This window comes from Larus michahellis, chromosome 9 (genome assembly GCF_964199755.1).
Source record: "Larus michahellis chromosome 9, bLarMic1.1, whole genome shotgun sequence".
Lineage (NCBI taxonomy): Eukaryota > Metazoa > Chordata > Aves > Charadriiformes > Laridae > Larus > Larus michahellis.
In genome coordinates this window covers 22,179,365-22,199,504 of record NC_133904.1, presented here as the reverse complement: position 1 = coordinate 22,199,504, position 20,140 = coordinate 22,179,365, and the positions used below count along the sequence as shown (strand labels likewise).

At 56.3% G+C, this 20,140-nt stretch overlaps 1 protein-coding gene across 4 annotated transcripts in view; it reads left to right on the top strand.

Annotated features, from left to right (window-relative positions):
* Positions 1-14,301, top strand: part of RBPMS2 (RNA binding protein, mRNA processing factor 2) — a 31,546-nt gene extending 17,245 nt beyond the window's left edge. Inside the window, exons 5-9 of one of the 4 annotated variants that reach the window (XR_012589035.1) lie at positions 205-355; positions 1,032-1,180; positions 4,167-4,329; positions 12,664-12,737; positions 12,995-14,301. Coding sequence is in view for 2 of the 4 variants with exons in the window: in XM_074600884.1 (XP_074456985.1) it covers positions 205-355; positions 1,032-1,180; positions 12,664-12,726 (363 nt within the window). In the remaining 2 variants the exon portion in view is untranslated. The remainder of the gene's footprint in view (positions 1-204; positions 356-1,031; positions 1,181-4,166; positions 4,330-12,663; positions 12,738-12,994) is intronic. The other 3 variants (XR_012589036.1, XM_074600884.1, XM_074600885.1) reach the window with 3 other exon arrangements.
* Positions 14,302-20,140: the final 5,839 nt, after the last annotated feature.

Here is a 20,140-nt window from a genome sequence, read left to right as displayed (position 1 = left end):
GCAGTGGTCCTAGGCCAGTTAAACATAGAAATACAAGCATATGGGAGCTTGAGTGTTGCAGTGAGGTGACAAAAAACCTGGGCCATGTGACCACAGCATGATGGCCTTGGTTCCCCGGTTGGGCTTTGCTCTGTGAACAGAACAGCCTGTGCTTAGACTGGAAACCTCACCTCTGAGAGGCTCCTGTACTTTCTTCTATGACAGGGCATCCGCTTCGACCCAGAGAACCCACAGACCTTGCGGTTAGAGTTTGCTAAAGCCAACACAAAGATGGCCAAGAGCAAGCTGATGGCCACGCCAAACCCCACCAATATCCACCCTGCCTTGGGCGCACACTTCATTGCACGGGACCCCTGTGAGTATGCTGGGAGGGACTTTGAGGTCACTGTCTGGCCCAGCCTGGGAGATGCCCAACCCTGGGGATGCTGCCAGGGTGGAAAGGAAACCATACCCACGTACGTTCTGGCTGAAAGCTGCCTGGTGCAGGAAGGCCAGCATGCTAGGGTTGCAGGAGAAAAACAGGCATCTGGTAAGGCTTCTGGCTGACGCTGGAAGTGTTGGGAGAGCGGAGCTGGGTTTGGTAGCTCAAGCGATGCCACAAATCCTTAAACCATCTGTGGGTGTGAAGCAGAGAGGACGAGTCCTGTGCCATGCACCCTCCGCGTAGCCTGGTGGGGCGAGCGGCCCTGCTGAGGCTTGTTGGGCAGCCCGTAACGTGATGCGGAGAAGCCCGTCTCCTGCCCTGCTGTCCTGTGGCACCAGCCCTGTGCCACATGAGTGAACCAGCCCCCCCAGAGCCCCTGTGGGGTGGCAAGCAGTGATGGAGCGTGTTCCTGGTCTCTCCTGGTGAGGCTGGGAGGCCAGAGGAGCAGCTGATAGCAGAGATGCTGCAGGGCTGGTATATTCTAAACCTTGCTGGGCTGGCAGTGTGGAGCTTTAGTCTGGGGTTGGAAATGCAGAGCCTGTCCCTGAAGCAGGCTGTTGGGGCCAGCTACTGAGGTGCTGTTGTCACCTTGTCCCCTCCTGTCTAGATGACCTGACTGGAGCAGCTCTTATTCCAGCGTCCCCAGAGGCGTGGGCTCCCTACCCACTCTACACCACGGAGCTAACCCCTGCCATCCCCCATGCTGCCTTCACCTACCCGGCGGCCGCTGCTGCGGCTGCTGCTCTTCACGCTCAGGTGAGTCGCTCCCCGCGTGCCGTGCCAGGAACCGGGCTCTCCTCTCTCCCCTGCCCCTGGTGCTCGCTCCCATGGGTCTCTGCTTGGCTGGTTCGACCCTTGCCTCCGCACCTTGGCTCCTGGGCAAAGCCTTCTCCCGGCTGAAGTGCATGGGGGGCCCCCCCCCCAACCCCGAGCCCCCAGCAAGCTGCAGGGGAGAGGTCAACGTGGCTGAGTGCAGTCAGAGCTGGGCGATGATTTCTGACCCTGCAGGTCCAGCCCGCTTCTGCGCTAGAGGTGGGCAGATGGGAAAAGTCAGGGCTCAGTTTCTGGCTGGCTTTGCTGGTCCCCCATGGCTGGAAAAATCATGTTGTGGGACTGCTGGGAGGAAACACTACACGCCAGCAAGTGAAATAGCTACGCAATGTCCTCCTTGAAGTCGCAGTGAAGGCAACAGGCTTGACTCCGTGCTGGAGCTGAGGGGCTCAGCTGGAACCCCCTCGGGCCAAGTGACTCAAAGGCTTTTGAAGCCAGAGAGGGATGTCCTGCAGCAGATGAGTGATCAGAGCCTTGCCATAGCCAGGGGCTCTGATGGGACGGTGGTGTTAGCCACTAGGTGCAGGCTAGAGATGAACCTGGTCTAGCGGGAGGTGTCCTTGCCCAAGGCAGGGGGGTTGGAACTAGATGGTCTTTAAGGTCCCTTCTAACCCGAACTATTCTGTGATTACTCTGTATGGGCCGGTGGGAATGCTGGCGGTGGTGCAACCAACTGCCTGGTGTCCCGGAGTATGGAGTTGTAGGGATGCCTGTACTGGTCTGAAACTGGAATGCTTTAATGTAGCGAGGCCAACACCCCTGCTGAGCATGAAGTCCCTGAAACCATGGAAATGCAAAGAGAAGGCCAAACCAGAGAGGCAGTGTCCTAATTTCAGGATAAGGCGCTTGCTTTGGAGCGCTTGTACAGGAGAACCTGGAGCCCCTGTCCCTACCCTGCTTGGTGTTACCAGCCAGCTGTGCTCTGCCTGCTTCAGTTTCTGCTCCTGCAGTAGTGCCATGGGGGACTGGGGCAGCAGGGCTCTGGGCTTAGACCCCAGAGCATCGGGGCGTAACCTCTGCTCTCTGCCCTGCCGAGCAGGGTGTTTAGCTCCACTCTTCCCTGCTTAAATTGAAAGGAAGAAGAGCTGTGTCCCTTCAGCTTGTCCACCTGCCCGATGGTCAGCTCAGTTGGCCCTTCGGCATCCTCTTGCTTCCTGCAAACGTCTTGACTGTAAGTGTCCAGCTTGAACCCAAGCTTGTTTCCCCAATGCAATATGGAGGCATGGGATGGATGTGACCTCTGGCCTGTGTAGGCTTGTCCGTCCTGCCCCTCACATGCTCGCAGACCTCTGCTGCTTTTGCCCCTCAACTGGTGAGCTAGCATTGGGCTGAAGGTCTTGCAGAGGCCTCCAGAGCCAGGCTGCTCTTTCAGGTAGACTGGTCCTTCACTAGGAGGGTTGTTCTTGCTGGTGTTCTCCAAAAGTTATTGATGATGTCCACAGCCACATCTGTGTGCTCTGCTCCTGGGCAGACCAGGAGAGCAGATGTTCTTCCTTTCCCTGCCCCCTTGTGTGTAGGGTGGTGGAGCCAAGGGCTGTTGCTGGTTGAATTGCCCCTGGCAGGGAGGACCAGGAAAAAACCTCTCTGGTCTGGTTGAGAGAGGTGAAACCATTTCTGCAGGTCCTTCAAGGAATGATCACCAGTCACATGGGGACCCTGAGCGTAAGGGTTAGGCACCAAAACTTTATGGTGTGTGGCGGGGGAGAAGAACTCTGCTGTCCTAAAGTAGAAGGTACCAAGGAGTCCTTCAGCCAGATCTTCTCCCTCTGGGGTCTTAGTTCCTGCCCTCCAGTTGACAACCTACTTGTTCTGGACAGACAGCTTAGCTTCCAAAGAGGTCTTCTGGTCTGAAGAATGACCCTGAGGCTCCGGGGAGCTCCCTGTATAGGTAGGACTCCCTGCCCAAGAAGCTCCAGATGTGGTGATGTGCCTCCAAGCCTTAGGGAGCCAGTGTAGCCCCTCCAGGCCGTAGCTGGACCCAGCTCTCTTCTGAAGAAGAGCAGGCGGGCTGCCCCAGCAGCTACAGCCGCTCCATGCAGCGCTGTGCTTGAGCCAGCAGTGACCTCGCAGGGAGACATTCTGGCGCAATATACGTTACCAATAAAGTTTTATGGGGTTAAACATTACTCAGGCTGGCAGCTCGGAGCTGCCTGATCCCTGGGCTGGAGCCTTCTCCCTTGCAGAGCTGAGGCAGGGCGGAGCAAGTCAGGGAGTTGGCTTTTGCTCACAAACTCGGCTAAAAACTGTAACCTTGGCCTTGGTGCGCTGAGCCCTCTGCTCTTGGTGGTAGGGCCTGGTTCACCTTGCTGGTGGGGTGGTGGGCGCATGAGCTGTTCTCTAGAACAGCTACAGTTCTTCCTCCTGAGACGAGCATTGGCTGGAGGATGTTCGTGGGGATGGCCAGAGCTTTAGCAGCTCCACAGCCTTCACTCCTGGAGCGGGTATGAAGTTGGAAGCAATAGCTAAGCTGAGAGCTTATCGCAAAAGATTTGAACCTGAAGTGCTCATCCTCTTGCCGCTCTGTGTTCAAGTCTGGTAGTGAGTGGGAGAGGAGGTGGCAGCCCTGTGATGCACCAGTGCAACCTCCTGAAGAACTGCCCAGAGGGCTGTCGGGAGTGACGAGGGGCAGGAGATGGTGCGAGGCTGGCATGGCCTTGTCCCGTGCCCTGGGAGCTGTCGGTAAGCTGCTCGCAGAGGAGACTGATGGCAATGCTCCCTGCAGGCACCGCTACCGAGCTGCCATGCCATGGTGATGCTCCCTGCGGGCACCAGGCTGCTGTAGATGTGACCGTGGCCTGACCCTGCACCGCTAGGAGCCTCTACCTGTGGGGACTCCACTGACTTTTAAGACTGTCCCATCTGCCTTCCCTCCCTCCCACCCTCTCTCAAATCCCTCCTTTGATGTCCCTAGTGAACTCCAGCCATGATGCCAGCGCAGGCTAGCCCTGAAGCTCAGAGCTGTCCCTGGAGATGGGACACCCTAGTGATGCCTTATTGCAGCTAGTGGAGTGGCTGTACTACAGCTCCATTCCTAGAAGTGTTAAGCATGATGGCAGCCACGTCTGGAAAGACTGGTAAGGTAACCATCTCTCCTCCAAGGTGCACCATGGGATTTGCAAGCTTCTGCCCATCTCTGTAGCCCGTATCTCCTTGGCAACCCAGTGCATGGGCCTCACGCTACCCACCCACCAGAGCCTGGGGAATGAGATACCAGGCCTTCTTTTCTAACCCACATCTCCAACTTGGCAGCACATGACATGGCGCACACAGCATGGCACCATCTTACATCAACTTCTCCCAGCTGAGCCAGGCTCAGCCAGGTCCTGCTGGTGGGAGGGGAGCAGCCCGGTTGAGCCGGGGCAGAGACAACCCTGCCGCTTGGCCTGAAAGAAACCTGGTTTCTCCCCAACCACGACCCTTCCAGGGCAACCAGAAATACACCTTGACCTCACTCCTGGCACACGGTGGGGGAGGTGAGTGACATGGTAGAGATAGCACACGACTAAATTCTAGTGGGCACGTTAGACAACAGCACTTGCCGGTCACTTTATTCTGGAATTGCATACTGGGACAGACCCTGCCCTTAATCATGGGTCTAATCTCACCTCTTTCCTCTCCAGTTACTGGAAACGGAGCAAGTTCCTACCTGGAGCTTGGCTTCTCTCTTGCAACCTGAAATCACAGGCAGGACACAGGTCTTGTGAGCTGTAATGAAGGGAATTGTCAGCCTGGGAGAGATGGGAGCGGTGTAGGAAACTGGGAGCTTGGGAAGAGGGAAGATGGTTTGGCCTGGGAGTGGTTGGTAGGGAGGATGGTTGCTGTGGTCATCTCTGAAGGAACCGAGTCCTGGCTCACTTCTTGCAGTCATTCTGGGTAGACTTTTTTTCCCCTCTGTGTAGTAGTGATGTTGGGGAAAGAAGCCATCGAAGATGGGGATGCCCTGGTCTCCTTTTGTCCTTGGAAGACTGTGGGGTGCTAAGCTATGCAGAGCTGGTCTCCTGGGAAGATGGGTAGAGCATGACACAAGCGTAGACACAACGATGCAGCTTGCCTTGTTCTCCTTGGACCTGGTGACGTTTCGTCTATTTGCTGTGCGGTGGAATTGGGCTGCGTTGCACCTCTGATATGAAACCACTTGTTTTGGAGTGCCTCTAAGCCAGGCTCTGAGTGGGCAGTAGGAGACACCAGGGGCTATTGGTGCTCCTGGATCTCTTCTGCAAAGAGATGCTTCCAGCTATGGCAGCACCTCTGAGGGCAGGACTCTGCTACAGGCAGGACTTGCCCTGGAAAACAGGGACTGGATGCAGGATTGTTTTGTAAGGACATGGATGAGGCTGGTGGTGGTTACCACATGGTGCTTGTAGGGGACGAGGTGGACATGTTGGGTACCCAGAGCTTGGGAGACTGTCTGTGGTAGATGGTCCCAAGTTAGGGAGCAGGTCATGGACTGAAAGCTCGCAGCTGCCCATCCTTTTGAGACCGACTGCCTTGGCTGCTGAAAACGTCCTCAGAGCTTCCATGTTGCTGCTGCTGGCAGCAGCTTTGTCTGGAGGCTTCGAGGAGATGGTGGAGGTGGGCCTCTGAAGCTAGGTAGGTGGAAGGAGCAGTCCTGACTCATGGCTATGTGGTGGTGGTACACAGCCCAGCAGGACCCTGAGGCTTCCCAGCACCGAGCTGAGGTAGAGCCCATCGATGGAAGGAGAGGTCAGTGCTCTAAATAAACCCTTCCCTCTTGTTGGTTGCCTGGGTGAGCACCTCGCAAGCCAGATCTCTTGAGGGGTGGCTGCTGTTGTGGATGGAGGACACAAGGCAGATCCCAGTGCCTGTGATCTGGTGCTGGCCCTAGAGAACTGGGGATGTGGGAAGGTCTGCCGGGGTGGGCTCAGTGCTGTGCTGTGCCTCCACTACTGTCTCCTGTTGGGGTGCTGCTGCTCCTGGGTGACACCAGCCTGTCTGAGCCCTGGAGCACCAAGCAATGGCCACCATGGTGGATCTGCTGGACAATGGAGATCCTGCTTTTGTGCACCACTGACCTCTGGACTGACTTCACAATCACATTTGCAAAATCTGGACTTCGTGTTGTGCCAATTGAGCTCTCCCTGGGATGGAAGGCTGGAGGCAGCGATGGATTTTCTGTGCCTAACAACTTGTTGCTGTCGTGTGCTAGGATTATTTTTTCTGGGCAATCTCTGTGCTTCCTGGAGGCGTGAAGTGCTCTTCAAGACTTGCATGGGTATGGTGTTTTCCTAAACTTGAGTGGCTTGGTGCTGCCACAGGCTGGCCAAGCAGCCCTGAGCAAGCTCTCCCCACGCCAGCTGTTTTCCTCTAGCCAGAGGAAAGCAGGCAGGAGATGCTCTTAGCTCTTCCAAGTACCTACTGAGCAGTGGTTCTCACTAAATCATGCCTGACAAGTGAACTAGACCGAGATGGTGTCAGAAGTGACTTCCTGACCTGTGGCCAGCACTGGCTCTCCCTGGCTAGCTCAACCCAAATAAAAGCAGCCCAGCTCAATTCCGCCCTGGGAGAAGGAGGTCTGTGAGATGGGCATCTCCACAAGCTGTAGTATTGGCTGCCTCAAGGCCTGGCGGAGGGTACAAGGCAAAGGATGGCTGGCTGTTGAAATGCCCCTTTTAAGCAGTAGGATGGATCAGCGCCTGTTGTCTTCTGTGTGCTCTTCGACACAGTGTGGTGTGATGTGCTTGTCCTCCAGCTCTCTCGATATAGCTGCCTGGGGAGATGTCTGTGCTCGACTCAGCGGCAGACAGGTTTTCTTGGTGGTGGGCTTGAGCTGCTTGGGTGTTACACAGCATGCAAGCATTTGGATGCTCGTCTCCTCAACCCAGCCCCCTGAAGGACCCTGGAAGCAGGTGGTTTGGATGAAGTGCCTGCTGCTGAGGGCACTCATTGATGACATTAGTGCCTTGTGGGTGCACCTTTGCAGGTGCTCCTTGCCTGCCCTGGCTCCTGTTCCCATCAGCTGTGTTTCCAGCTGGAGCAGAGCAGCTCTTGCTGGCCACCAACATAATCTGCCCAAGGCCTGCACCTGGTGACCCGCAGCCTGGTGGAAGCAGTGGCCGTGAAGCGCTTGTGGCTTGCCGGGGTGAGGCTGTCTCAGCAGCGCAATTGAAGATGCTACTCTGCACCTCAGCAGCTGGTAACTGGATGCAGCTCTTGAACATGCTGGTCGGGGTCCTTCCAGCTCCCAGGAGCACAACAGAGTGCTCTGTCCCTGCCTGCACAGGGACCATTTCTGGTACCCGGGGAGGTGGCTGGATCCGTTCCATACGTAGGGGTAGCTCTGAGCTCCACAAGCTGCTGGGGCTGGCTGCGGAGCAAGGATAGGCAGACCTAGACGTAACTAAGGAGGAAAGGCAGGCCATCCGAGCTCAAGGTGGCCTGAGGATGGATCTGTGTAGTCAGTCCTCCCTTCCTCCCCCTCTGTTTTTCCTGCTGAAGGAATTGCTCTCCATAAGGATGGTGGGCGAGATAGGAAACTCAAATTCTGAGGGTAATTAGGAGAGACAATGGAGGACCTGACAAGGAGAGTGAAGCACTGAAGCAGTGTTTATCTGCCCTGTTTATCGCTTATTTGTGATGTTTAGGTAGCCTTGGTCTTGCCCTGCAGCAAGGGAGAGGCTCTTCACTCCTGGGTGTTCCACCTGGCCTCTGGAAGATGGCTGGCAGAGGCATGAATTTCTCTTCTCCAGCTGTGTTCTGGGACAGATGTTGACTGATGCAGTGGGCTGGCGGTGTCTGCCTCGTCCCTCCAGGCGGGCGAGCAGGGGATGTTTGCAGCCGTGTGGCCAGATTCCCTTCCAACTGTGAGCTAATGCAGCTCTAGAAACAACTGCGTCTCTTCCAGTAAAAGCCTCCCTTGCTCTGCTTTCCTCGCCCAGTGTCAGACGTCTCCATTTGCTCTCGCAGCTCCCTCCTTGACAGATGCGGTATTTTGAGAGAGAACGGATCTTCCGAAAGCCCTCAGAGAAACTTGCTCCCTGCAGGGAAGTGCTCTGGCTTGGCCTGCCGGGTTGCAGTCCTCCTGGGACGACCCCGTGCAGTCTCTTGGGGTGCTGGTCTCCTCTTCCAGATGGCCCTGGGAGCCCCTTGTTTGCAGAACCTCTCTACTCCCTGTCAAAAGCAAGGTGCCTGGGACACTGAGGAATGTGAAGAGAAAACCGTCCTTGCAGGTGCCGCTGTCTTAAAGAGCATGTCCTCTTGGCTAGCTGCTGCCTCCAGTCTGCTTCTTCTGGTGCTTCCTGCTGGTTTCAGAAACATCCCTCCTAGTGAGGGGGTGGTTCTGCTGCATCCCATCAAGCCCTTAATCTTTCTGTGGGCTGAAAGACCTGGCGTGTCATTCCCTCAGCGTGTCAGAGCCTTGGCTTGCCCCCAGGGTGGTGGCCCCCGCAGGAGCTCCTGCCAGCCTCCAGGCTGAGCCCCTCTGGTTGCAGGGCTGAGCTCCTGGCAGGTGGGGCCAGGGCCGGTCAGGCTGGTTGGGTTTGTGCGTAGGAGCATCAGAGACCTACAGGAGGAAGGCGAGGAGCGGTGGTCCATCAGAAGTGGAGGTTTATTAGTGCCAGAGCTATGGACAGTGCGTGTGTTAAAAGGAAAGCAGGATTTCTGTTGAAGCCGGAGGTGCTGGAGGCTCTGGCCAGGCTTGGGGTGGGGTGCGCACATGGGGCAGAAGCGGGCTCCGATCACCCCCCGAGGAGGGGATGAGGAGCCACCAGGCTTGGGGAGTGGGGTGGGGGGTGGCTGTCTTGCACATGCCGAGCCTGGTGTGGGACGGAGGTGGCTCCTGGGGTTAAGTGCTCGCAGCCTTGTGAATGCAGGGGGAGTTTCCTGTTGCTGCTGGGCAGGAGGAAACTACTTCCAGCTGTGGAGGGGCAGGGAGTCGCTGGGCAGGGAGTCGCTGGGCAGGGAGTCGCACCGCTAGCTGCAGAGGAGAGGTGGCTCTGCTGAGCAAGGACCTCCCCATGACAGGGCTGGTGGGGGAGCAAGCGACCCCGGTCCTGGCACTGGCAGCTGCTGTGGTGGCCCCGTAAGGTGTCAGCGATGCTGGTGCCTGTGCCAGGCTGCAAGCCTTCCTGGCCTGCGTCAGGGCAAGGAGATGGCCATGCCCCAGAGCAGCCTGGTGGCCCCAGGCTGGGGAAAAAGGGTGCAGCCGAGCTGGATCCCTCTAACAGGCTCATGGATAAGTGAAGGCATGGTGTGTGCAGCACCAAGATGGCACTTTGGTCGTGGTGCTAGATGGGACCACTCACTAGGGAGGAAGGTCTTGACAGGCTGAGAGCTGGGGGTGTTCAGCCTGGAGAAGAGAAAACTCTGGGGGGACCTTAGAGGGGCCTTCCAGTACCTGAAGGGGGTCTGTAGGAGAGATGGGGAAGGACTCTGGATCAGGGAGTGGAGCGATAGGATGAGAGGTTATGGTTTTAAACTGAAAGAGGGGAGATTTAGATGAGATGTGAGGAAGAAGTTGTTTGCTGTGAGGGTGGTGAGCCCCTGGCCCGGGTTGCCCAGGAAAGCTGTGGGTGCCCCATCCCTGGAGGTGTTCAAGGCCAGGTTGGATGGGGCTTGGAGCAGCCTGGTCTGGTGGGAGGTGTCCCTGCCCTGGGCAGGAGGGTTGGAACTAAATGACCTTTAAGGTCCCTTCCAACTCGAACCATTCTATGAATGCCCATGCCCTCAATCCCCCCCACCCAAGGCTGGACTGACTAGGAGGTACCTGGCTGCTGTGTCATGGAGCAAGCTATGGGGCCAGCTGAGAGCTGGCTTGGTGGCACCTACTTGCCTCATGAAGGTCTCTGGCAAGGAGACCAACCAGCCCAGTGTGCCTGGCTACAGACAGCTATCTCAAGTGCGGTGCTAGTGCCTGAACAGGAGCCCGGGATCCAGCAGATCTAACCTGGTGAGAGGCTCCTGCTTGGACAGAGCCTCTGCAAACCTGCCGGCCTCCTCCCTGTAGGAGCCATCGCAAGAAGACGGGCTTGAGGTCCCTGAGCTCATGCTTGGGGCTGTTCGGTTGCTGGCATCACTGCCTTTGTGCTGGTGGGTGGAGGACTAGGCCATTGCAGGCAGCTGTGCTTTCTGGGAGGCATGTGCTTATTGTCCCCTCCAGCTCCTGGAAGGAGGCTGCAGTGTCAAGGTCCTGGCAGTCTGCCGCATGTCTCCGCATGAAGAGATCGGGGGTTGGACTAGATGACCTTTAAAGGTCCCTTCCAACCCAACACATTCTATGATTCTATTTGATGATGAAGGAGGATACCTCCATGGGGCGTCAGACCTCTGCTTCTCACGGGGGTAAAGGGAGTAGGGTTTGAAGGACCCACTGAGGATGCGCCTAGCCTGCAGAGTAATCCAAGGGCTGTCACCCAGTCTCTGGGCGTCCCAGTCTTCAGCTCTGTCTCTTCTGAAGACCGGTATGCAGCTTCTGGAGGTCTCATGCAGCTGGGGTTGGGGACACGGGTCTGCATCTCCACTCTGAGATAACTTTGCAGCCAGACCCACATTGCACATGTCATCTGGTGCATCCGTGGGGCAGTGTGCTGCCCGCTAGGTAGCTAGCACATAGCCAGCTCCTCTTCCCCCCTCATTGGCCAGCTCTCACCTCAACCCGGAGTGGCTTTCTTGATGTCTCACATCCTTGCAGCCTGCATGGGAGACCTGGCTCTGGCAAGAGCCCTGTTAGGAAGAGGCCAGCAGAATCGCCCTTGTTGGGCATGGCTGTATAGGGGTTCATGAGCTCTAAAGCCTCTGCCAAACTAGACACTTTGGCTGGGGCTGCAACTCCTCCTTTGCCCTGGGACCTGACCTGGGACTGTGCTTCAAGGAAGTCTGCCCGTCCTCACCTGAGGGTCCCTCTTGGTGGGAGAGGGCCAGGCACGGGGGCTGGAGCTGGTCTGGGAATACTGTTTTCCCTCTGGCTGTAGAGAGGTGCATGTGCTTGGGAGGGGAGCACCCAGCCTCCTCCAGGCTTGTTCAGGCAAGGGGACAACCCTGCCAGGGTGGTCTGGCAAGGGGAGCAGCTCACACTGGGCTCTAGGGGGTTTTCTGCCCCTTTTTTACCCATCTTAGAGCAAAGTCCATTGTTCTGTTGGTACCCGGAGCCCTGAAGGTGCTTGTGGCTCTTGATGCCCATCGGTGCTGAGGCCGTGCTCTGGGGAGGGAGGACGGGGGGGACGGCCGCCCTGTTTCAGCTCCCTCTGCAAACAGCAGCAGGACCAAGCTCCACAAGCTGCTCCTGCTGCTGGATCTGTGCTCGCTCGAGTGGCACAGACCCATTTCCTCCTGCTGCTCTTGGGTGTGAAGCTGCTAACTCAGCCCAGCCTGACATACTGGTCTTGCAGACCAAATGGGAGCACCTGGATGTCTGATCCCATTCTCCCAGACATTGCCAGCTTGCTGCATCTGCTGGCAGGCTGGGAAGTGTCTGTTCAGCTCCTGTTCCCACGTCTGCTCGTTGGGTTCCCCATCCAGCAGTCTTTCCTCAGCAAGGAGCAGGCCTGAGCAGTAGATGTGGTGGCAATGACCTGCCAGGGAAGCCTCCAAGTCTTACTGGTTTGCAGCTCTACCAAGCTCTTACCGTGATGTGATCTGCCTGGAGCCTCTTCCGACGGCTGGGTTGTGGCTTAGGAAACTTCATGGGTCTCTTCTGTGGTGGATGGGACAGTCCTTACCCTGTTCGTGTCATGTAGAGGTTGTCTGGTTTAAATATGTGGTCTTGAGATGCCTCCTTTTGCTGGCTGAGGGTGGAGTGGCCACCACCCTGGGGTGCTGCGTGCCCAAAGTGAGCCTCCCCTGCCCTGCCTGAGCCTGAATGGGGGGAAAGATGTAAACTTGAGATGTGTGTGGGAGTGGGAACATGCTGGGGAGGGGGAACAGCCCCTCCTTGTGCACACTTCTACAGTGGTAAACTTCACAGATAGCTTGGTGGTGAGGAGCTTTCCAAGCTTGAACCTGGCTTGAGGGGTGGTGTACTGCATGTTGTAGTGAGCTTGGGCCAGGCGTAGGTGTGAATTTGGGGGCTGTCTTCTGGTTATGCCAATGGGCAGACGTACTTGTGATGTTGAGGCAAGCCCTGAGATGGGGTGCCGCTTTCCTTCTTAGACGTGTGGGGTCCTGCCGTGCTCCTTAAGGGAGGACCTGGCTGGATCCCGGTGCCTGGTGAGCTTGGTCCTTGCATGAGCCACCGGAGGTGGCCAGAGCCACCATGCTGGGTAGTGCTGGCGTGGTGCAGCCCCAGGTTGGGATGCTACTTGAGTAGTATTTGGGGCTCATCCTGGAGCCTCCTTTCCCATGCTGGAGGCATCTCTAGTTGGTGTACTTCATACGTGGCCTGAGGGAGCTGAAGGTTTGGGCTCTGGTTGAGATAATCCTGGATCACGGACCTCTGGCGTGGCTTTCTTTTCCAGATGCGCTGGTATCCTCCCTCCGAAGCTACCCAGCAAGGATGGAAGTCTCGTCAGTTTTGTTAATTTGTTAGTAAGTAAGTAATTGCTCTTGGAGCCGGGTCCTTGTCCTGCTCGTCCCTGGGTTCCTTGGGCTCTTGTGGGGTGGAGGGATGGCAACTCGGGCTTGGCCCCCCTGCATCCACCCAGGGATGCGGCTGAGGGGTGATGGGACCAAATCCACCCCGGCGGGAGCAGGGAGACCCCCCCAAGCTCCGGGGTGGGGAAAGGGCTGTGGGCGATGCTCGGGGAGCGGATCCGGCCAGCCCCACTCACTGCCGCTCCTCTCCCGCAGCGTCTCTCCTCGGCTTGTGTTCCTCCTCCCTGCCTCTACGCGGAGGGATGTGCCAGGGACGATTGCTCAGACCCCTCTTGGTTCGGTTTGCGGCCAGTGGACAAGGCGCCTGGCCCCGCCGCGCTCCCCCTTCCCCGGGACTGCCAGCATCCCCCCTCCCTGGACTGTGAAGCCGCCGCGACCCCCCGCCGCGGGCCGTGCGCCGCCTCCATCCACCCATCCATCCCTCCCTCCATCCCAGGACATCCTCCCCGACTGAGCTTCGCCATCCCTCTGTGCCGAAGCCCAGCCGGGGGGTAGGGGGGCTCGGTCCTGGGCTTCCCTGGGCTCGCCCTGCCCCGGCAGCTCGGCTGAAGGAAACGAAAGGCAATGGGTTTTGCATGTTTTCTGGCATGAATTAAAACACTTAACTTGTGTATGTGTGAGTGTAAGTTTGTTTGTTCTAGCGTTTGTGTAACCGTTAGCAACAGGTCTTGGCCCAACGGATTGATCCATCAAGGTTTTCATCTTGCTTTGGTGAAGACTTGGCTTTGAGAAATACTAACTGTCCTTGTCTCACCCCTTCTCCCACCTCCGCCCTCCCCTTCCCAGGATGACCAGAAAAATTTGAAAAATGTTTCTTTTTTTTTTTTGCCTCTTCTTTTTTTTTTCTTTTTTTTTTTTCTTCCCCCTCCAAGTACGATGCACTGGGTTTCTGTTCTCATCCATTCTTCTTCTCCGGTTTTAAAGTCAGGGTTATTATATTATTTTTTTTTTCCTCAGACTTCTATATATAGAATGGCTGTAAAATATCTAACCTCTTTTTTTTTTTTTTTTTCCTTTCCACATCCTTCTGATTGGAGAGCATCCAGTCCTGCCAAATAATCAGCCATCCTTATGGGAATACCGAACAAAAAAAAAAAAGTACGAGTATTTTTGTACCATGTGTAATAAGGAAATATTTATGCATCATAAAGAATTTCTTGTGTGTTTGTGTGCAATTAATTATTATTATTATTAAAGAGAAATTGTAATCCTGTAAGATAAGTTAATGTTTAGTTAAAAGCTTGAAAGAGAAGGGTTGTCTTCTGTAACAATGATTCAGTCAGGCATAGTAAACAAGAAATTGTGCAATTTTTGTTTTAGCATCTTATTGCTTGGTATTGAAGTGCTTTAAGTATTATACGACCATGGCTGTCTCGCTTGTATTAAAAGATTTGAGAATAAGTTGCTATATAATTGCTGATCCTATGAGAATGTGAAACTGGATAATATATGAAATGCAACCAAAAAAAAAAAAAATATACCCAGAGGCTGCTGTGACTCTCTTGCTGTGGTGTGGTGTGTTTTTTCTGCTGGGGCTGGGGTGGAATGCTTCAGGCTCGCTGTGACCCACCCGCAGTCCCCGGCCCTCCCCGTAGGGATGCAGCCTGCTCCAGGATGCTGCTGAGGACCACAGCTGGCCTTGGGGCATCTTCCCCCCGACTATCCCTCCCGCCAGAGGAGAAGGGCAGGTCCTTGCCCTCATTGAAGGGTTTGAGGTCCTTGCCCTCATCGGTTGAAGCCGAGCTCTTCTGGAGGCCTCTGAGAGGGCAACCATGAGCTTTTTTTGGGTGTTTTTGTTCCCCCCCTCCCTGTGCCTGTGGAGGCTGAGGGCCTCTCCTCTGTGCCAGCGCTGTTCTCCCCGCCAGCGGTGCGGCGAGGAGAGATGGCCATAGAAGGCAAACGTCCTCTGCAGCTGCAGCATCGCCTCACGCCTGCCCAGCTCCTCCTCCGCTGCCGTCCGGGGCTGCTCCTGCCTTTTTGTGGCCTTATCTGTACCTGCAAAAACAGCCGTGGGAACTGCAGCCCTGGGGCTGGGGGTCCCAGCGGGATAGGAGCAGGGTTGGATGCCGCAGCGGGATGCTGTGGAGAGGCAGCTTGCTCAAATCCCAGCGGGGTGGCCAGGGGTGGGGGGTCTCCCTGCTGTGCCAAAGGGCTCCCCATGGCTGGACTTGGCGAGTCCCTGCGGTAGGGTGCTCCTAAAGCCCTTCGGCGCAGCTTCCCGCCCTGGGGGCCAGTGTTTTCTCTCTCTCTCCCCAGGGCTTCGAGGGCAGCACCGAGCAAAGGCGAGGAGCTGGGGGAAAAGAAAAGAGGAAAAAAAAAAAGGAAGAAAAAGCAAAAGGCATGTCTAAAAATAGCCCCGCTGGCCACCATGCCTGGGAACGGCCTCAGCTGAGCTCTGCCGCTCCGGGAAGTGACTTGGGTTGCCCGAGCCAGAGCAACGCTGCCAGCCCCTTCCCCACAGGATCCCCCCGCCCACAGGCCAGGCAAAGCTGGGCTCCTGCCTGCATCCCAGCTCCTGCCTCCATCCTGGCTCCTGCCCCCATCCCGGCTCCTGCCTGAATCCTGCCTCCTGCCTGCATCCAACCTCCTGCCCCTATCCCAGCTCCAGCCCCCATCCCAGCTCCTGCCCCCATCCCGGCTCCTGCTTGCATCCCAGCTCCTGCCTGCACCCCAGCTCTTGCCTGAATCTTGCCTCCTGCCTGCATCCAACCTCCTGCCCCTATCCCAGCTCCAGCCCCCATCCCAGCTCCTGCCTGCACCCCAGCTCTTGCCTGAATCCTGCCTCCTACCTGAATCCTGCCTCCTGCCTGCATCCAAGCTCCTGCCCCCATCCCAGCTCCTGCCTGCATCCCAGCTCCTGCTAGGTCCATCCACATCTCTCAGCTCTGCTCACCTGAGCGGAAACACCCTGGAGAGCAATCGGGGCCTGGCGATGGGAGCGTGCAAGGCTTTAAATTATAGAGGAGATTTTTCTTTTTTTTCGTAGTTTTTTTTTTTAGAAAAAGCCTTTAGCACATGCATTAACATGGACAGGCAATGAATAATTTAACGCCCGGCTCTATTAAGCTTTTACACTGGGACCGGTGCAGCACGACTCGCCTCGGAGCTAAAGTAGGTCACGTCTGCTCCAGGGGTCCCCCAGCGTCCCCCTCCCTGGCCGGTGCCAGCACGGAGCAGGCGTGTGGGCACACACGTGTGTGCAGCGCCCCTGCCCCTCCCGGGCTGCTCCCGCTTCTGTCCTGTGCCGAGGGATACACTTGGGACAGGGAATGTCCCTGGTCTGTGGGTGGGATGAAGCTCCAGGGTGGAGAGCAGCTCCGGATGGGATGCAGCCTGGTGGCATCGCCAGGAAAAAGGGCACAGAGCACCCAGGTCACAGAATCACAGAACGGTGGGGTGGGAAGGGACCTCTGGAGACCATCCAGTCCAACCGCCTGCCGGAGCAGGGTCACCCAGAGCAGGTGGCACAGGAACGCGTCCAGGCGGGTTTGGAATGTCTCCAGAGACAGAGACTCCACCACCTCTCTGGGCAGCCTGTGCCAGGGCTCTGCCACCCTCACAGGAAAGAAGTTCCTCCTCATGTTTAGGTGGAACTTCCTATGCTCAAGTTTGTGCCCGTTACCTCTGTCCTGTCAAGAGGTCCTTTGGTCTTTGGTGCTGCCTGGAGCTGTTGGGCAGTGGCTGCAAGAGAAAGCAACCGGAGATGAGAAGAGATGGCATTGGGGCTGGAAGAAGAAGGAATAGGGAAAAAAGGCTGGTTTTGGCACACTTTGTCCCACCTTGGACAAAAAATAAATAAATCTGGGAGCTTCTAGACCATTTTCTTCCACAAGTGCTGTGCTCCGCCATGGCGTGTGGTCCAGGCACTGCAGCAAGGAGCAACTTTGGATGTAAAACCCAATCTGTGCTTGAAACCAGAGACGTAGGAAAGGAGAAAGGTCACTTAACACCGGCATTCATCCAGGGACCTGCTGGTCACAGAGCTCCTCTCTCTGAGGTCGGGAGCGCCTCGCAGGGCTGATGCTCTCCTTGTGGTCCACCATACCTTTGCTGATGCTAAGGGCACCCCGACACAGCTCAGTTGTGCAGGCTGCATGATCTGGTGCCTTCAGCCCATTTTTGTGGCAAATGCTGATGAAGAGCGGTTCCAATGGCTTCTGCGAAGGATCAAAATGGCTCCTGCAAACCCTAGCAACTCCCATCTGCTGGTCTGCACCGGCAGCGCAGGGAGAAGAGCCTCTGTCACCACCTCCTTTCCCCACAGCATCCCTCCTTGCTTGGGCTGAAGCCTTTCGTGGTTGGAGACCATTTTGACCTCAGGCTGGAGGACAGCTCTTGTGAGTCTCCAAGGAGAGAGGCAGGTGTGTCTCCACACCTGAACTCTGCCTTCAGTGCTCTTTCTCCTTCTTTATTTCCAGTCCTGCTGGTGGCCTCCTTCTTGCAATTAAACTCTACCCAGCTGGTCAGAAAGGCAAACTCCATGGGACCACTGGTGTCCTCCCAGTCGTTTGTACGTTTTGCAGACCTCAACAGCCGCAACCGTGAGGAGCTGTCTCAGATGGCCCCAGAACCGTGCTGCACCAGGAACCGCCAAAATTTCTGGCTTTAGCAGCTACTGCTCCCAGCTGACCTCCAAGAAGCTGCAGCTGACGTAACGTTGCTGGGATTTCCCTGGCAAATGTGTGCGGAGCAGCCCCACGGGGATGAAGAGCAGGTCTGCTGCGGCCAGGGAGCATCCCACGTACCGGCTCTGTGACACACGGCCAAATAAAATGAATGGCCAAGCTGCCTGATGCGGGCTGACCTTGGTAACCCACCTCTGGCAGCGGCAGGCTTGGCCAGCAGGCGCACAGGTAGGCTTACCCAGGCCAGAAACGTCACCAGGAGAGCAGAAAGAGCTGGGGCATGGTGGAGAACGAGCAGGGAGGAGACAGCAGGCTGCTCCTTATCGCGTGTTTCCTTACCGCACAGTGCCCCCTCTCACGAGCTTTGCTTGCCTGCCAGGCTCGGATATCACCACACAGCTCCAAAAATACCTCCGCTATCCCCCCCCCACCCCCCGCCAACCACCCACTTTAAATTTTTCCCCAATGCAGCAAGGAGTCCGTGGAGATTTGGAAACAGCATCCCAAACCCCCCAAACAGCGGGCACGGGAAGACACAGGCGACGCATAGAAGAGCCTGCACAGGGGTCCTGTAAGTTTGTAGCGACAAACTACACCCTGCACAATATCTGCTGGCGAAAGGCGAGAGGCACCAGAGGCCACCCCCAAAAGCGATGGACCAGAACCCAGAGGGGCTTTGGGAGTCCAGGTGCTGCTGCGCTGGGACCCTGCACAAAAGCCTGTAACATCGTAACGGTGAGGGGGCGGCTGCAGGGTCATTAGTTGGAGGAGTTACCTCCATCCTAATTAAAAAAAATACGTTTGACCGTGTCCGACCCCCAAAGAATAAAAGCTGCTCTGAACCAGTGGGGCTTCACGTGGCATTGGTACTTCTGATGATGTGATGGGAAAGGTCTTCCTGGTCTGCGTGGAGTGGCAGCGCGTCACCGAGCTGCACAGTACAGTGGGGAAGCCAGGAGGTGGCATCCAAGACCTGAGCACACGATACCGAGCAGGAACTTAATTGGAGCTTTTCGTGGAGAAAACATGCATAGTTTTGTCCCACACCTTCCTCTCCCCCTTGGGATGGGGACAGTGTACGTACTTTAGACAAAGAATCTCTGTATTAAGTTAATAGAGGAAAATATTTTTACTTTTCTGGTCAGCTATAGCATTCTTACCAAAAATACACTGGATCTCAGTGGGCTTGTCTGGGGGAGGGTGTCCGTAGCCCAGCCTGGCTGTGGTGGGATGGTCACCAGCACCGACTGAGGGCAGCATGGCTTGGCCCAGCTGAGCCTGGGAAACCCCTGAGGCTGGAGAACTCCCTCTTCTGGGTTCCTCTGCCAATGCCTAGTTTCTGGCATTACTCAGTTAACTAAAAAAAAGAAGAAAATATAACAGTCTTAACTGATGACATCACAGCGATGACACGGTCAGCTCTTTAATAGGCACGGGGCGGTTGGGGCCACCCAAGCGTGGCAGTGGGCTACCTGGTCCAGCTCTTTTTGCAAGGGAGGCTGGGGATGGAGGTGGCCAGGAGCATCACCCCCACCCTACGGCGGTGCGGGGTGAGACGGCAGGTGGCACTAGGAGATTAGCTCAGGAAGGAGCGGAGCAAGTCGGGATGCCTGGAGGGAGCAGAGGCCACCGCTGGACTTGCAGATCTCAGCCCGGCACAGACTGTAGAGCTGCTGGACGGGAGACCAAGAGGAAAGAAACAGCTGCAGCAACCCAGGCTCCCAGGAGAGGAAAATCAGGGAAACATCGTCCCCCTATAAAAACCTAGAAGTGTTTCCAACTACATCCAAAATGTCCTGCTCCCTTGGTCTGGGGCACTCAAAACAGGAGAAATCCCAGCTTTTCCTCTGTGACGGATTGGAAGCTCCAGGGCTTTTGTCCTGCTGCAGGAATCCACAGATCTCCCCTTCCCTCCATTTCCCACACTCTCTAGGCCCGGCAGACTGAGCGTGCTTCATCTGCTGGGCTTCGGCCACCGGGCTTCATTGTGATTGACACATTCCTTCCATCCTCCTCTGTGTCACAGGAGTGAGTGGCAACTCCTGAACCTCTCCTGGGGCCCAAATCTCCAGGCTACTCTGCCAGGAGTTTCAACAGGCAAAGGGATGACGCTAGATTGTGCCGACGTAGAATCATAGAATCATTTAGGTTGGAAAAGACCCTTGGGATCATCGAGTCAAACCATCAAAGCCAAATGGCTGGTGCAGCAATTACTGACTTTCAGGGCATGCTGGTACCACAGCCAATGTATTTTCATCTGTCCTTCGTCCTCTTGCTGTCCTTGGCATGCTGCTGAGGACTGGGTTGGTTGCTCAAGGGTCTGTGTATGACAGCGCGGTCCCCCCTCATGCTCTCCTGGTGAGTTGGGTACCTGCTGTCCTCTGCAGGGGCTTTCCCTTCTCTGCTGGCAAAGACAGCACAGACAGCCCCCTGTCCACCTCCAACTGAGCTCACCCTGCTGGAGTTTCTCAGGAGATCTGCCAGCCCCACCAGACGGGAGGCAGGGTCTGATCTGAGAGGCTCTCATGGGACCTGCCAGCTTTAGGGACTGTTGCGGGGTGGGGGGGGCAGGTCATGAGCAAGGCCTCAGTCCATGCTACCGTCTGATGGGTTTTTCCCACTTGGAGATCATGGATACTGATAACAAGTGCTGGAAGTCCTCCTGCAACTGGCTTTTCTGGATGTTTTCCCAAGGCAGCAGGGGAAAAGCTGTGCA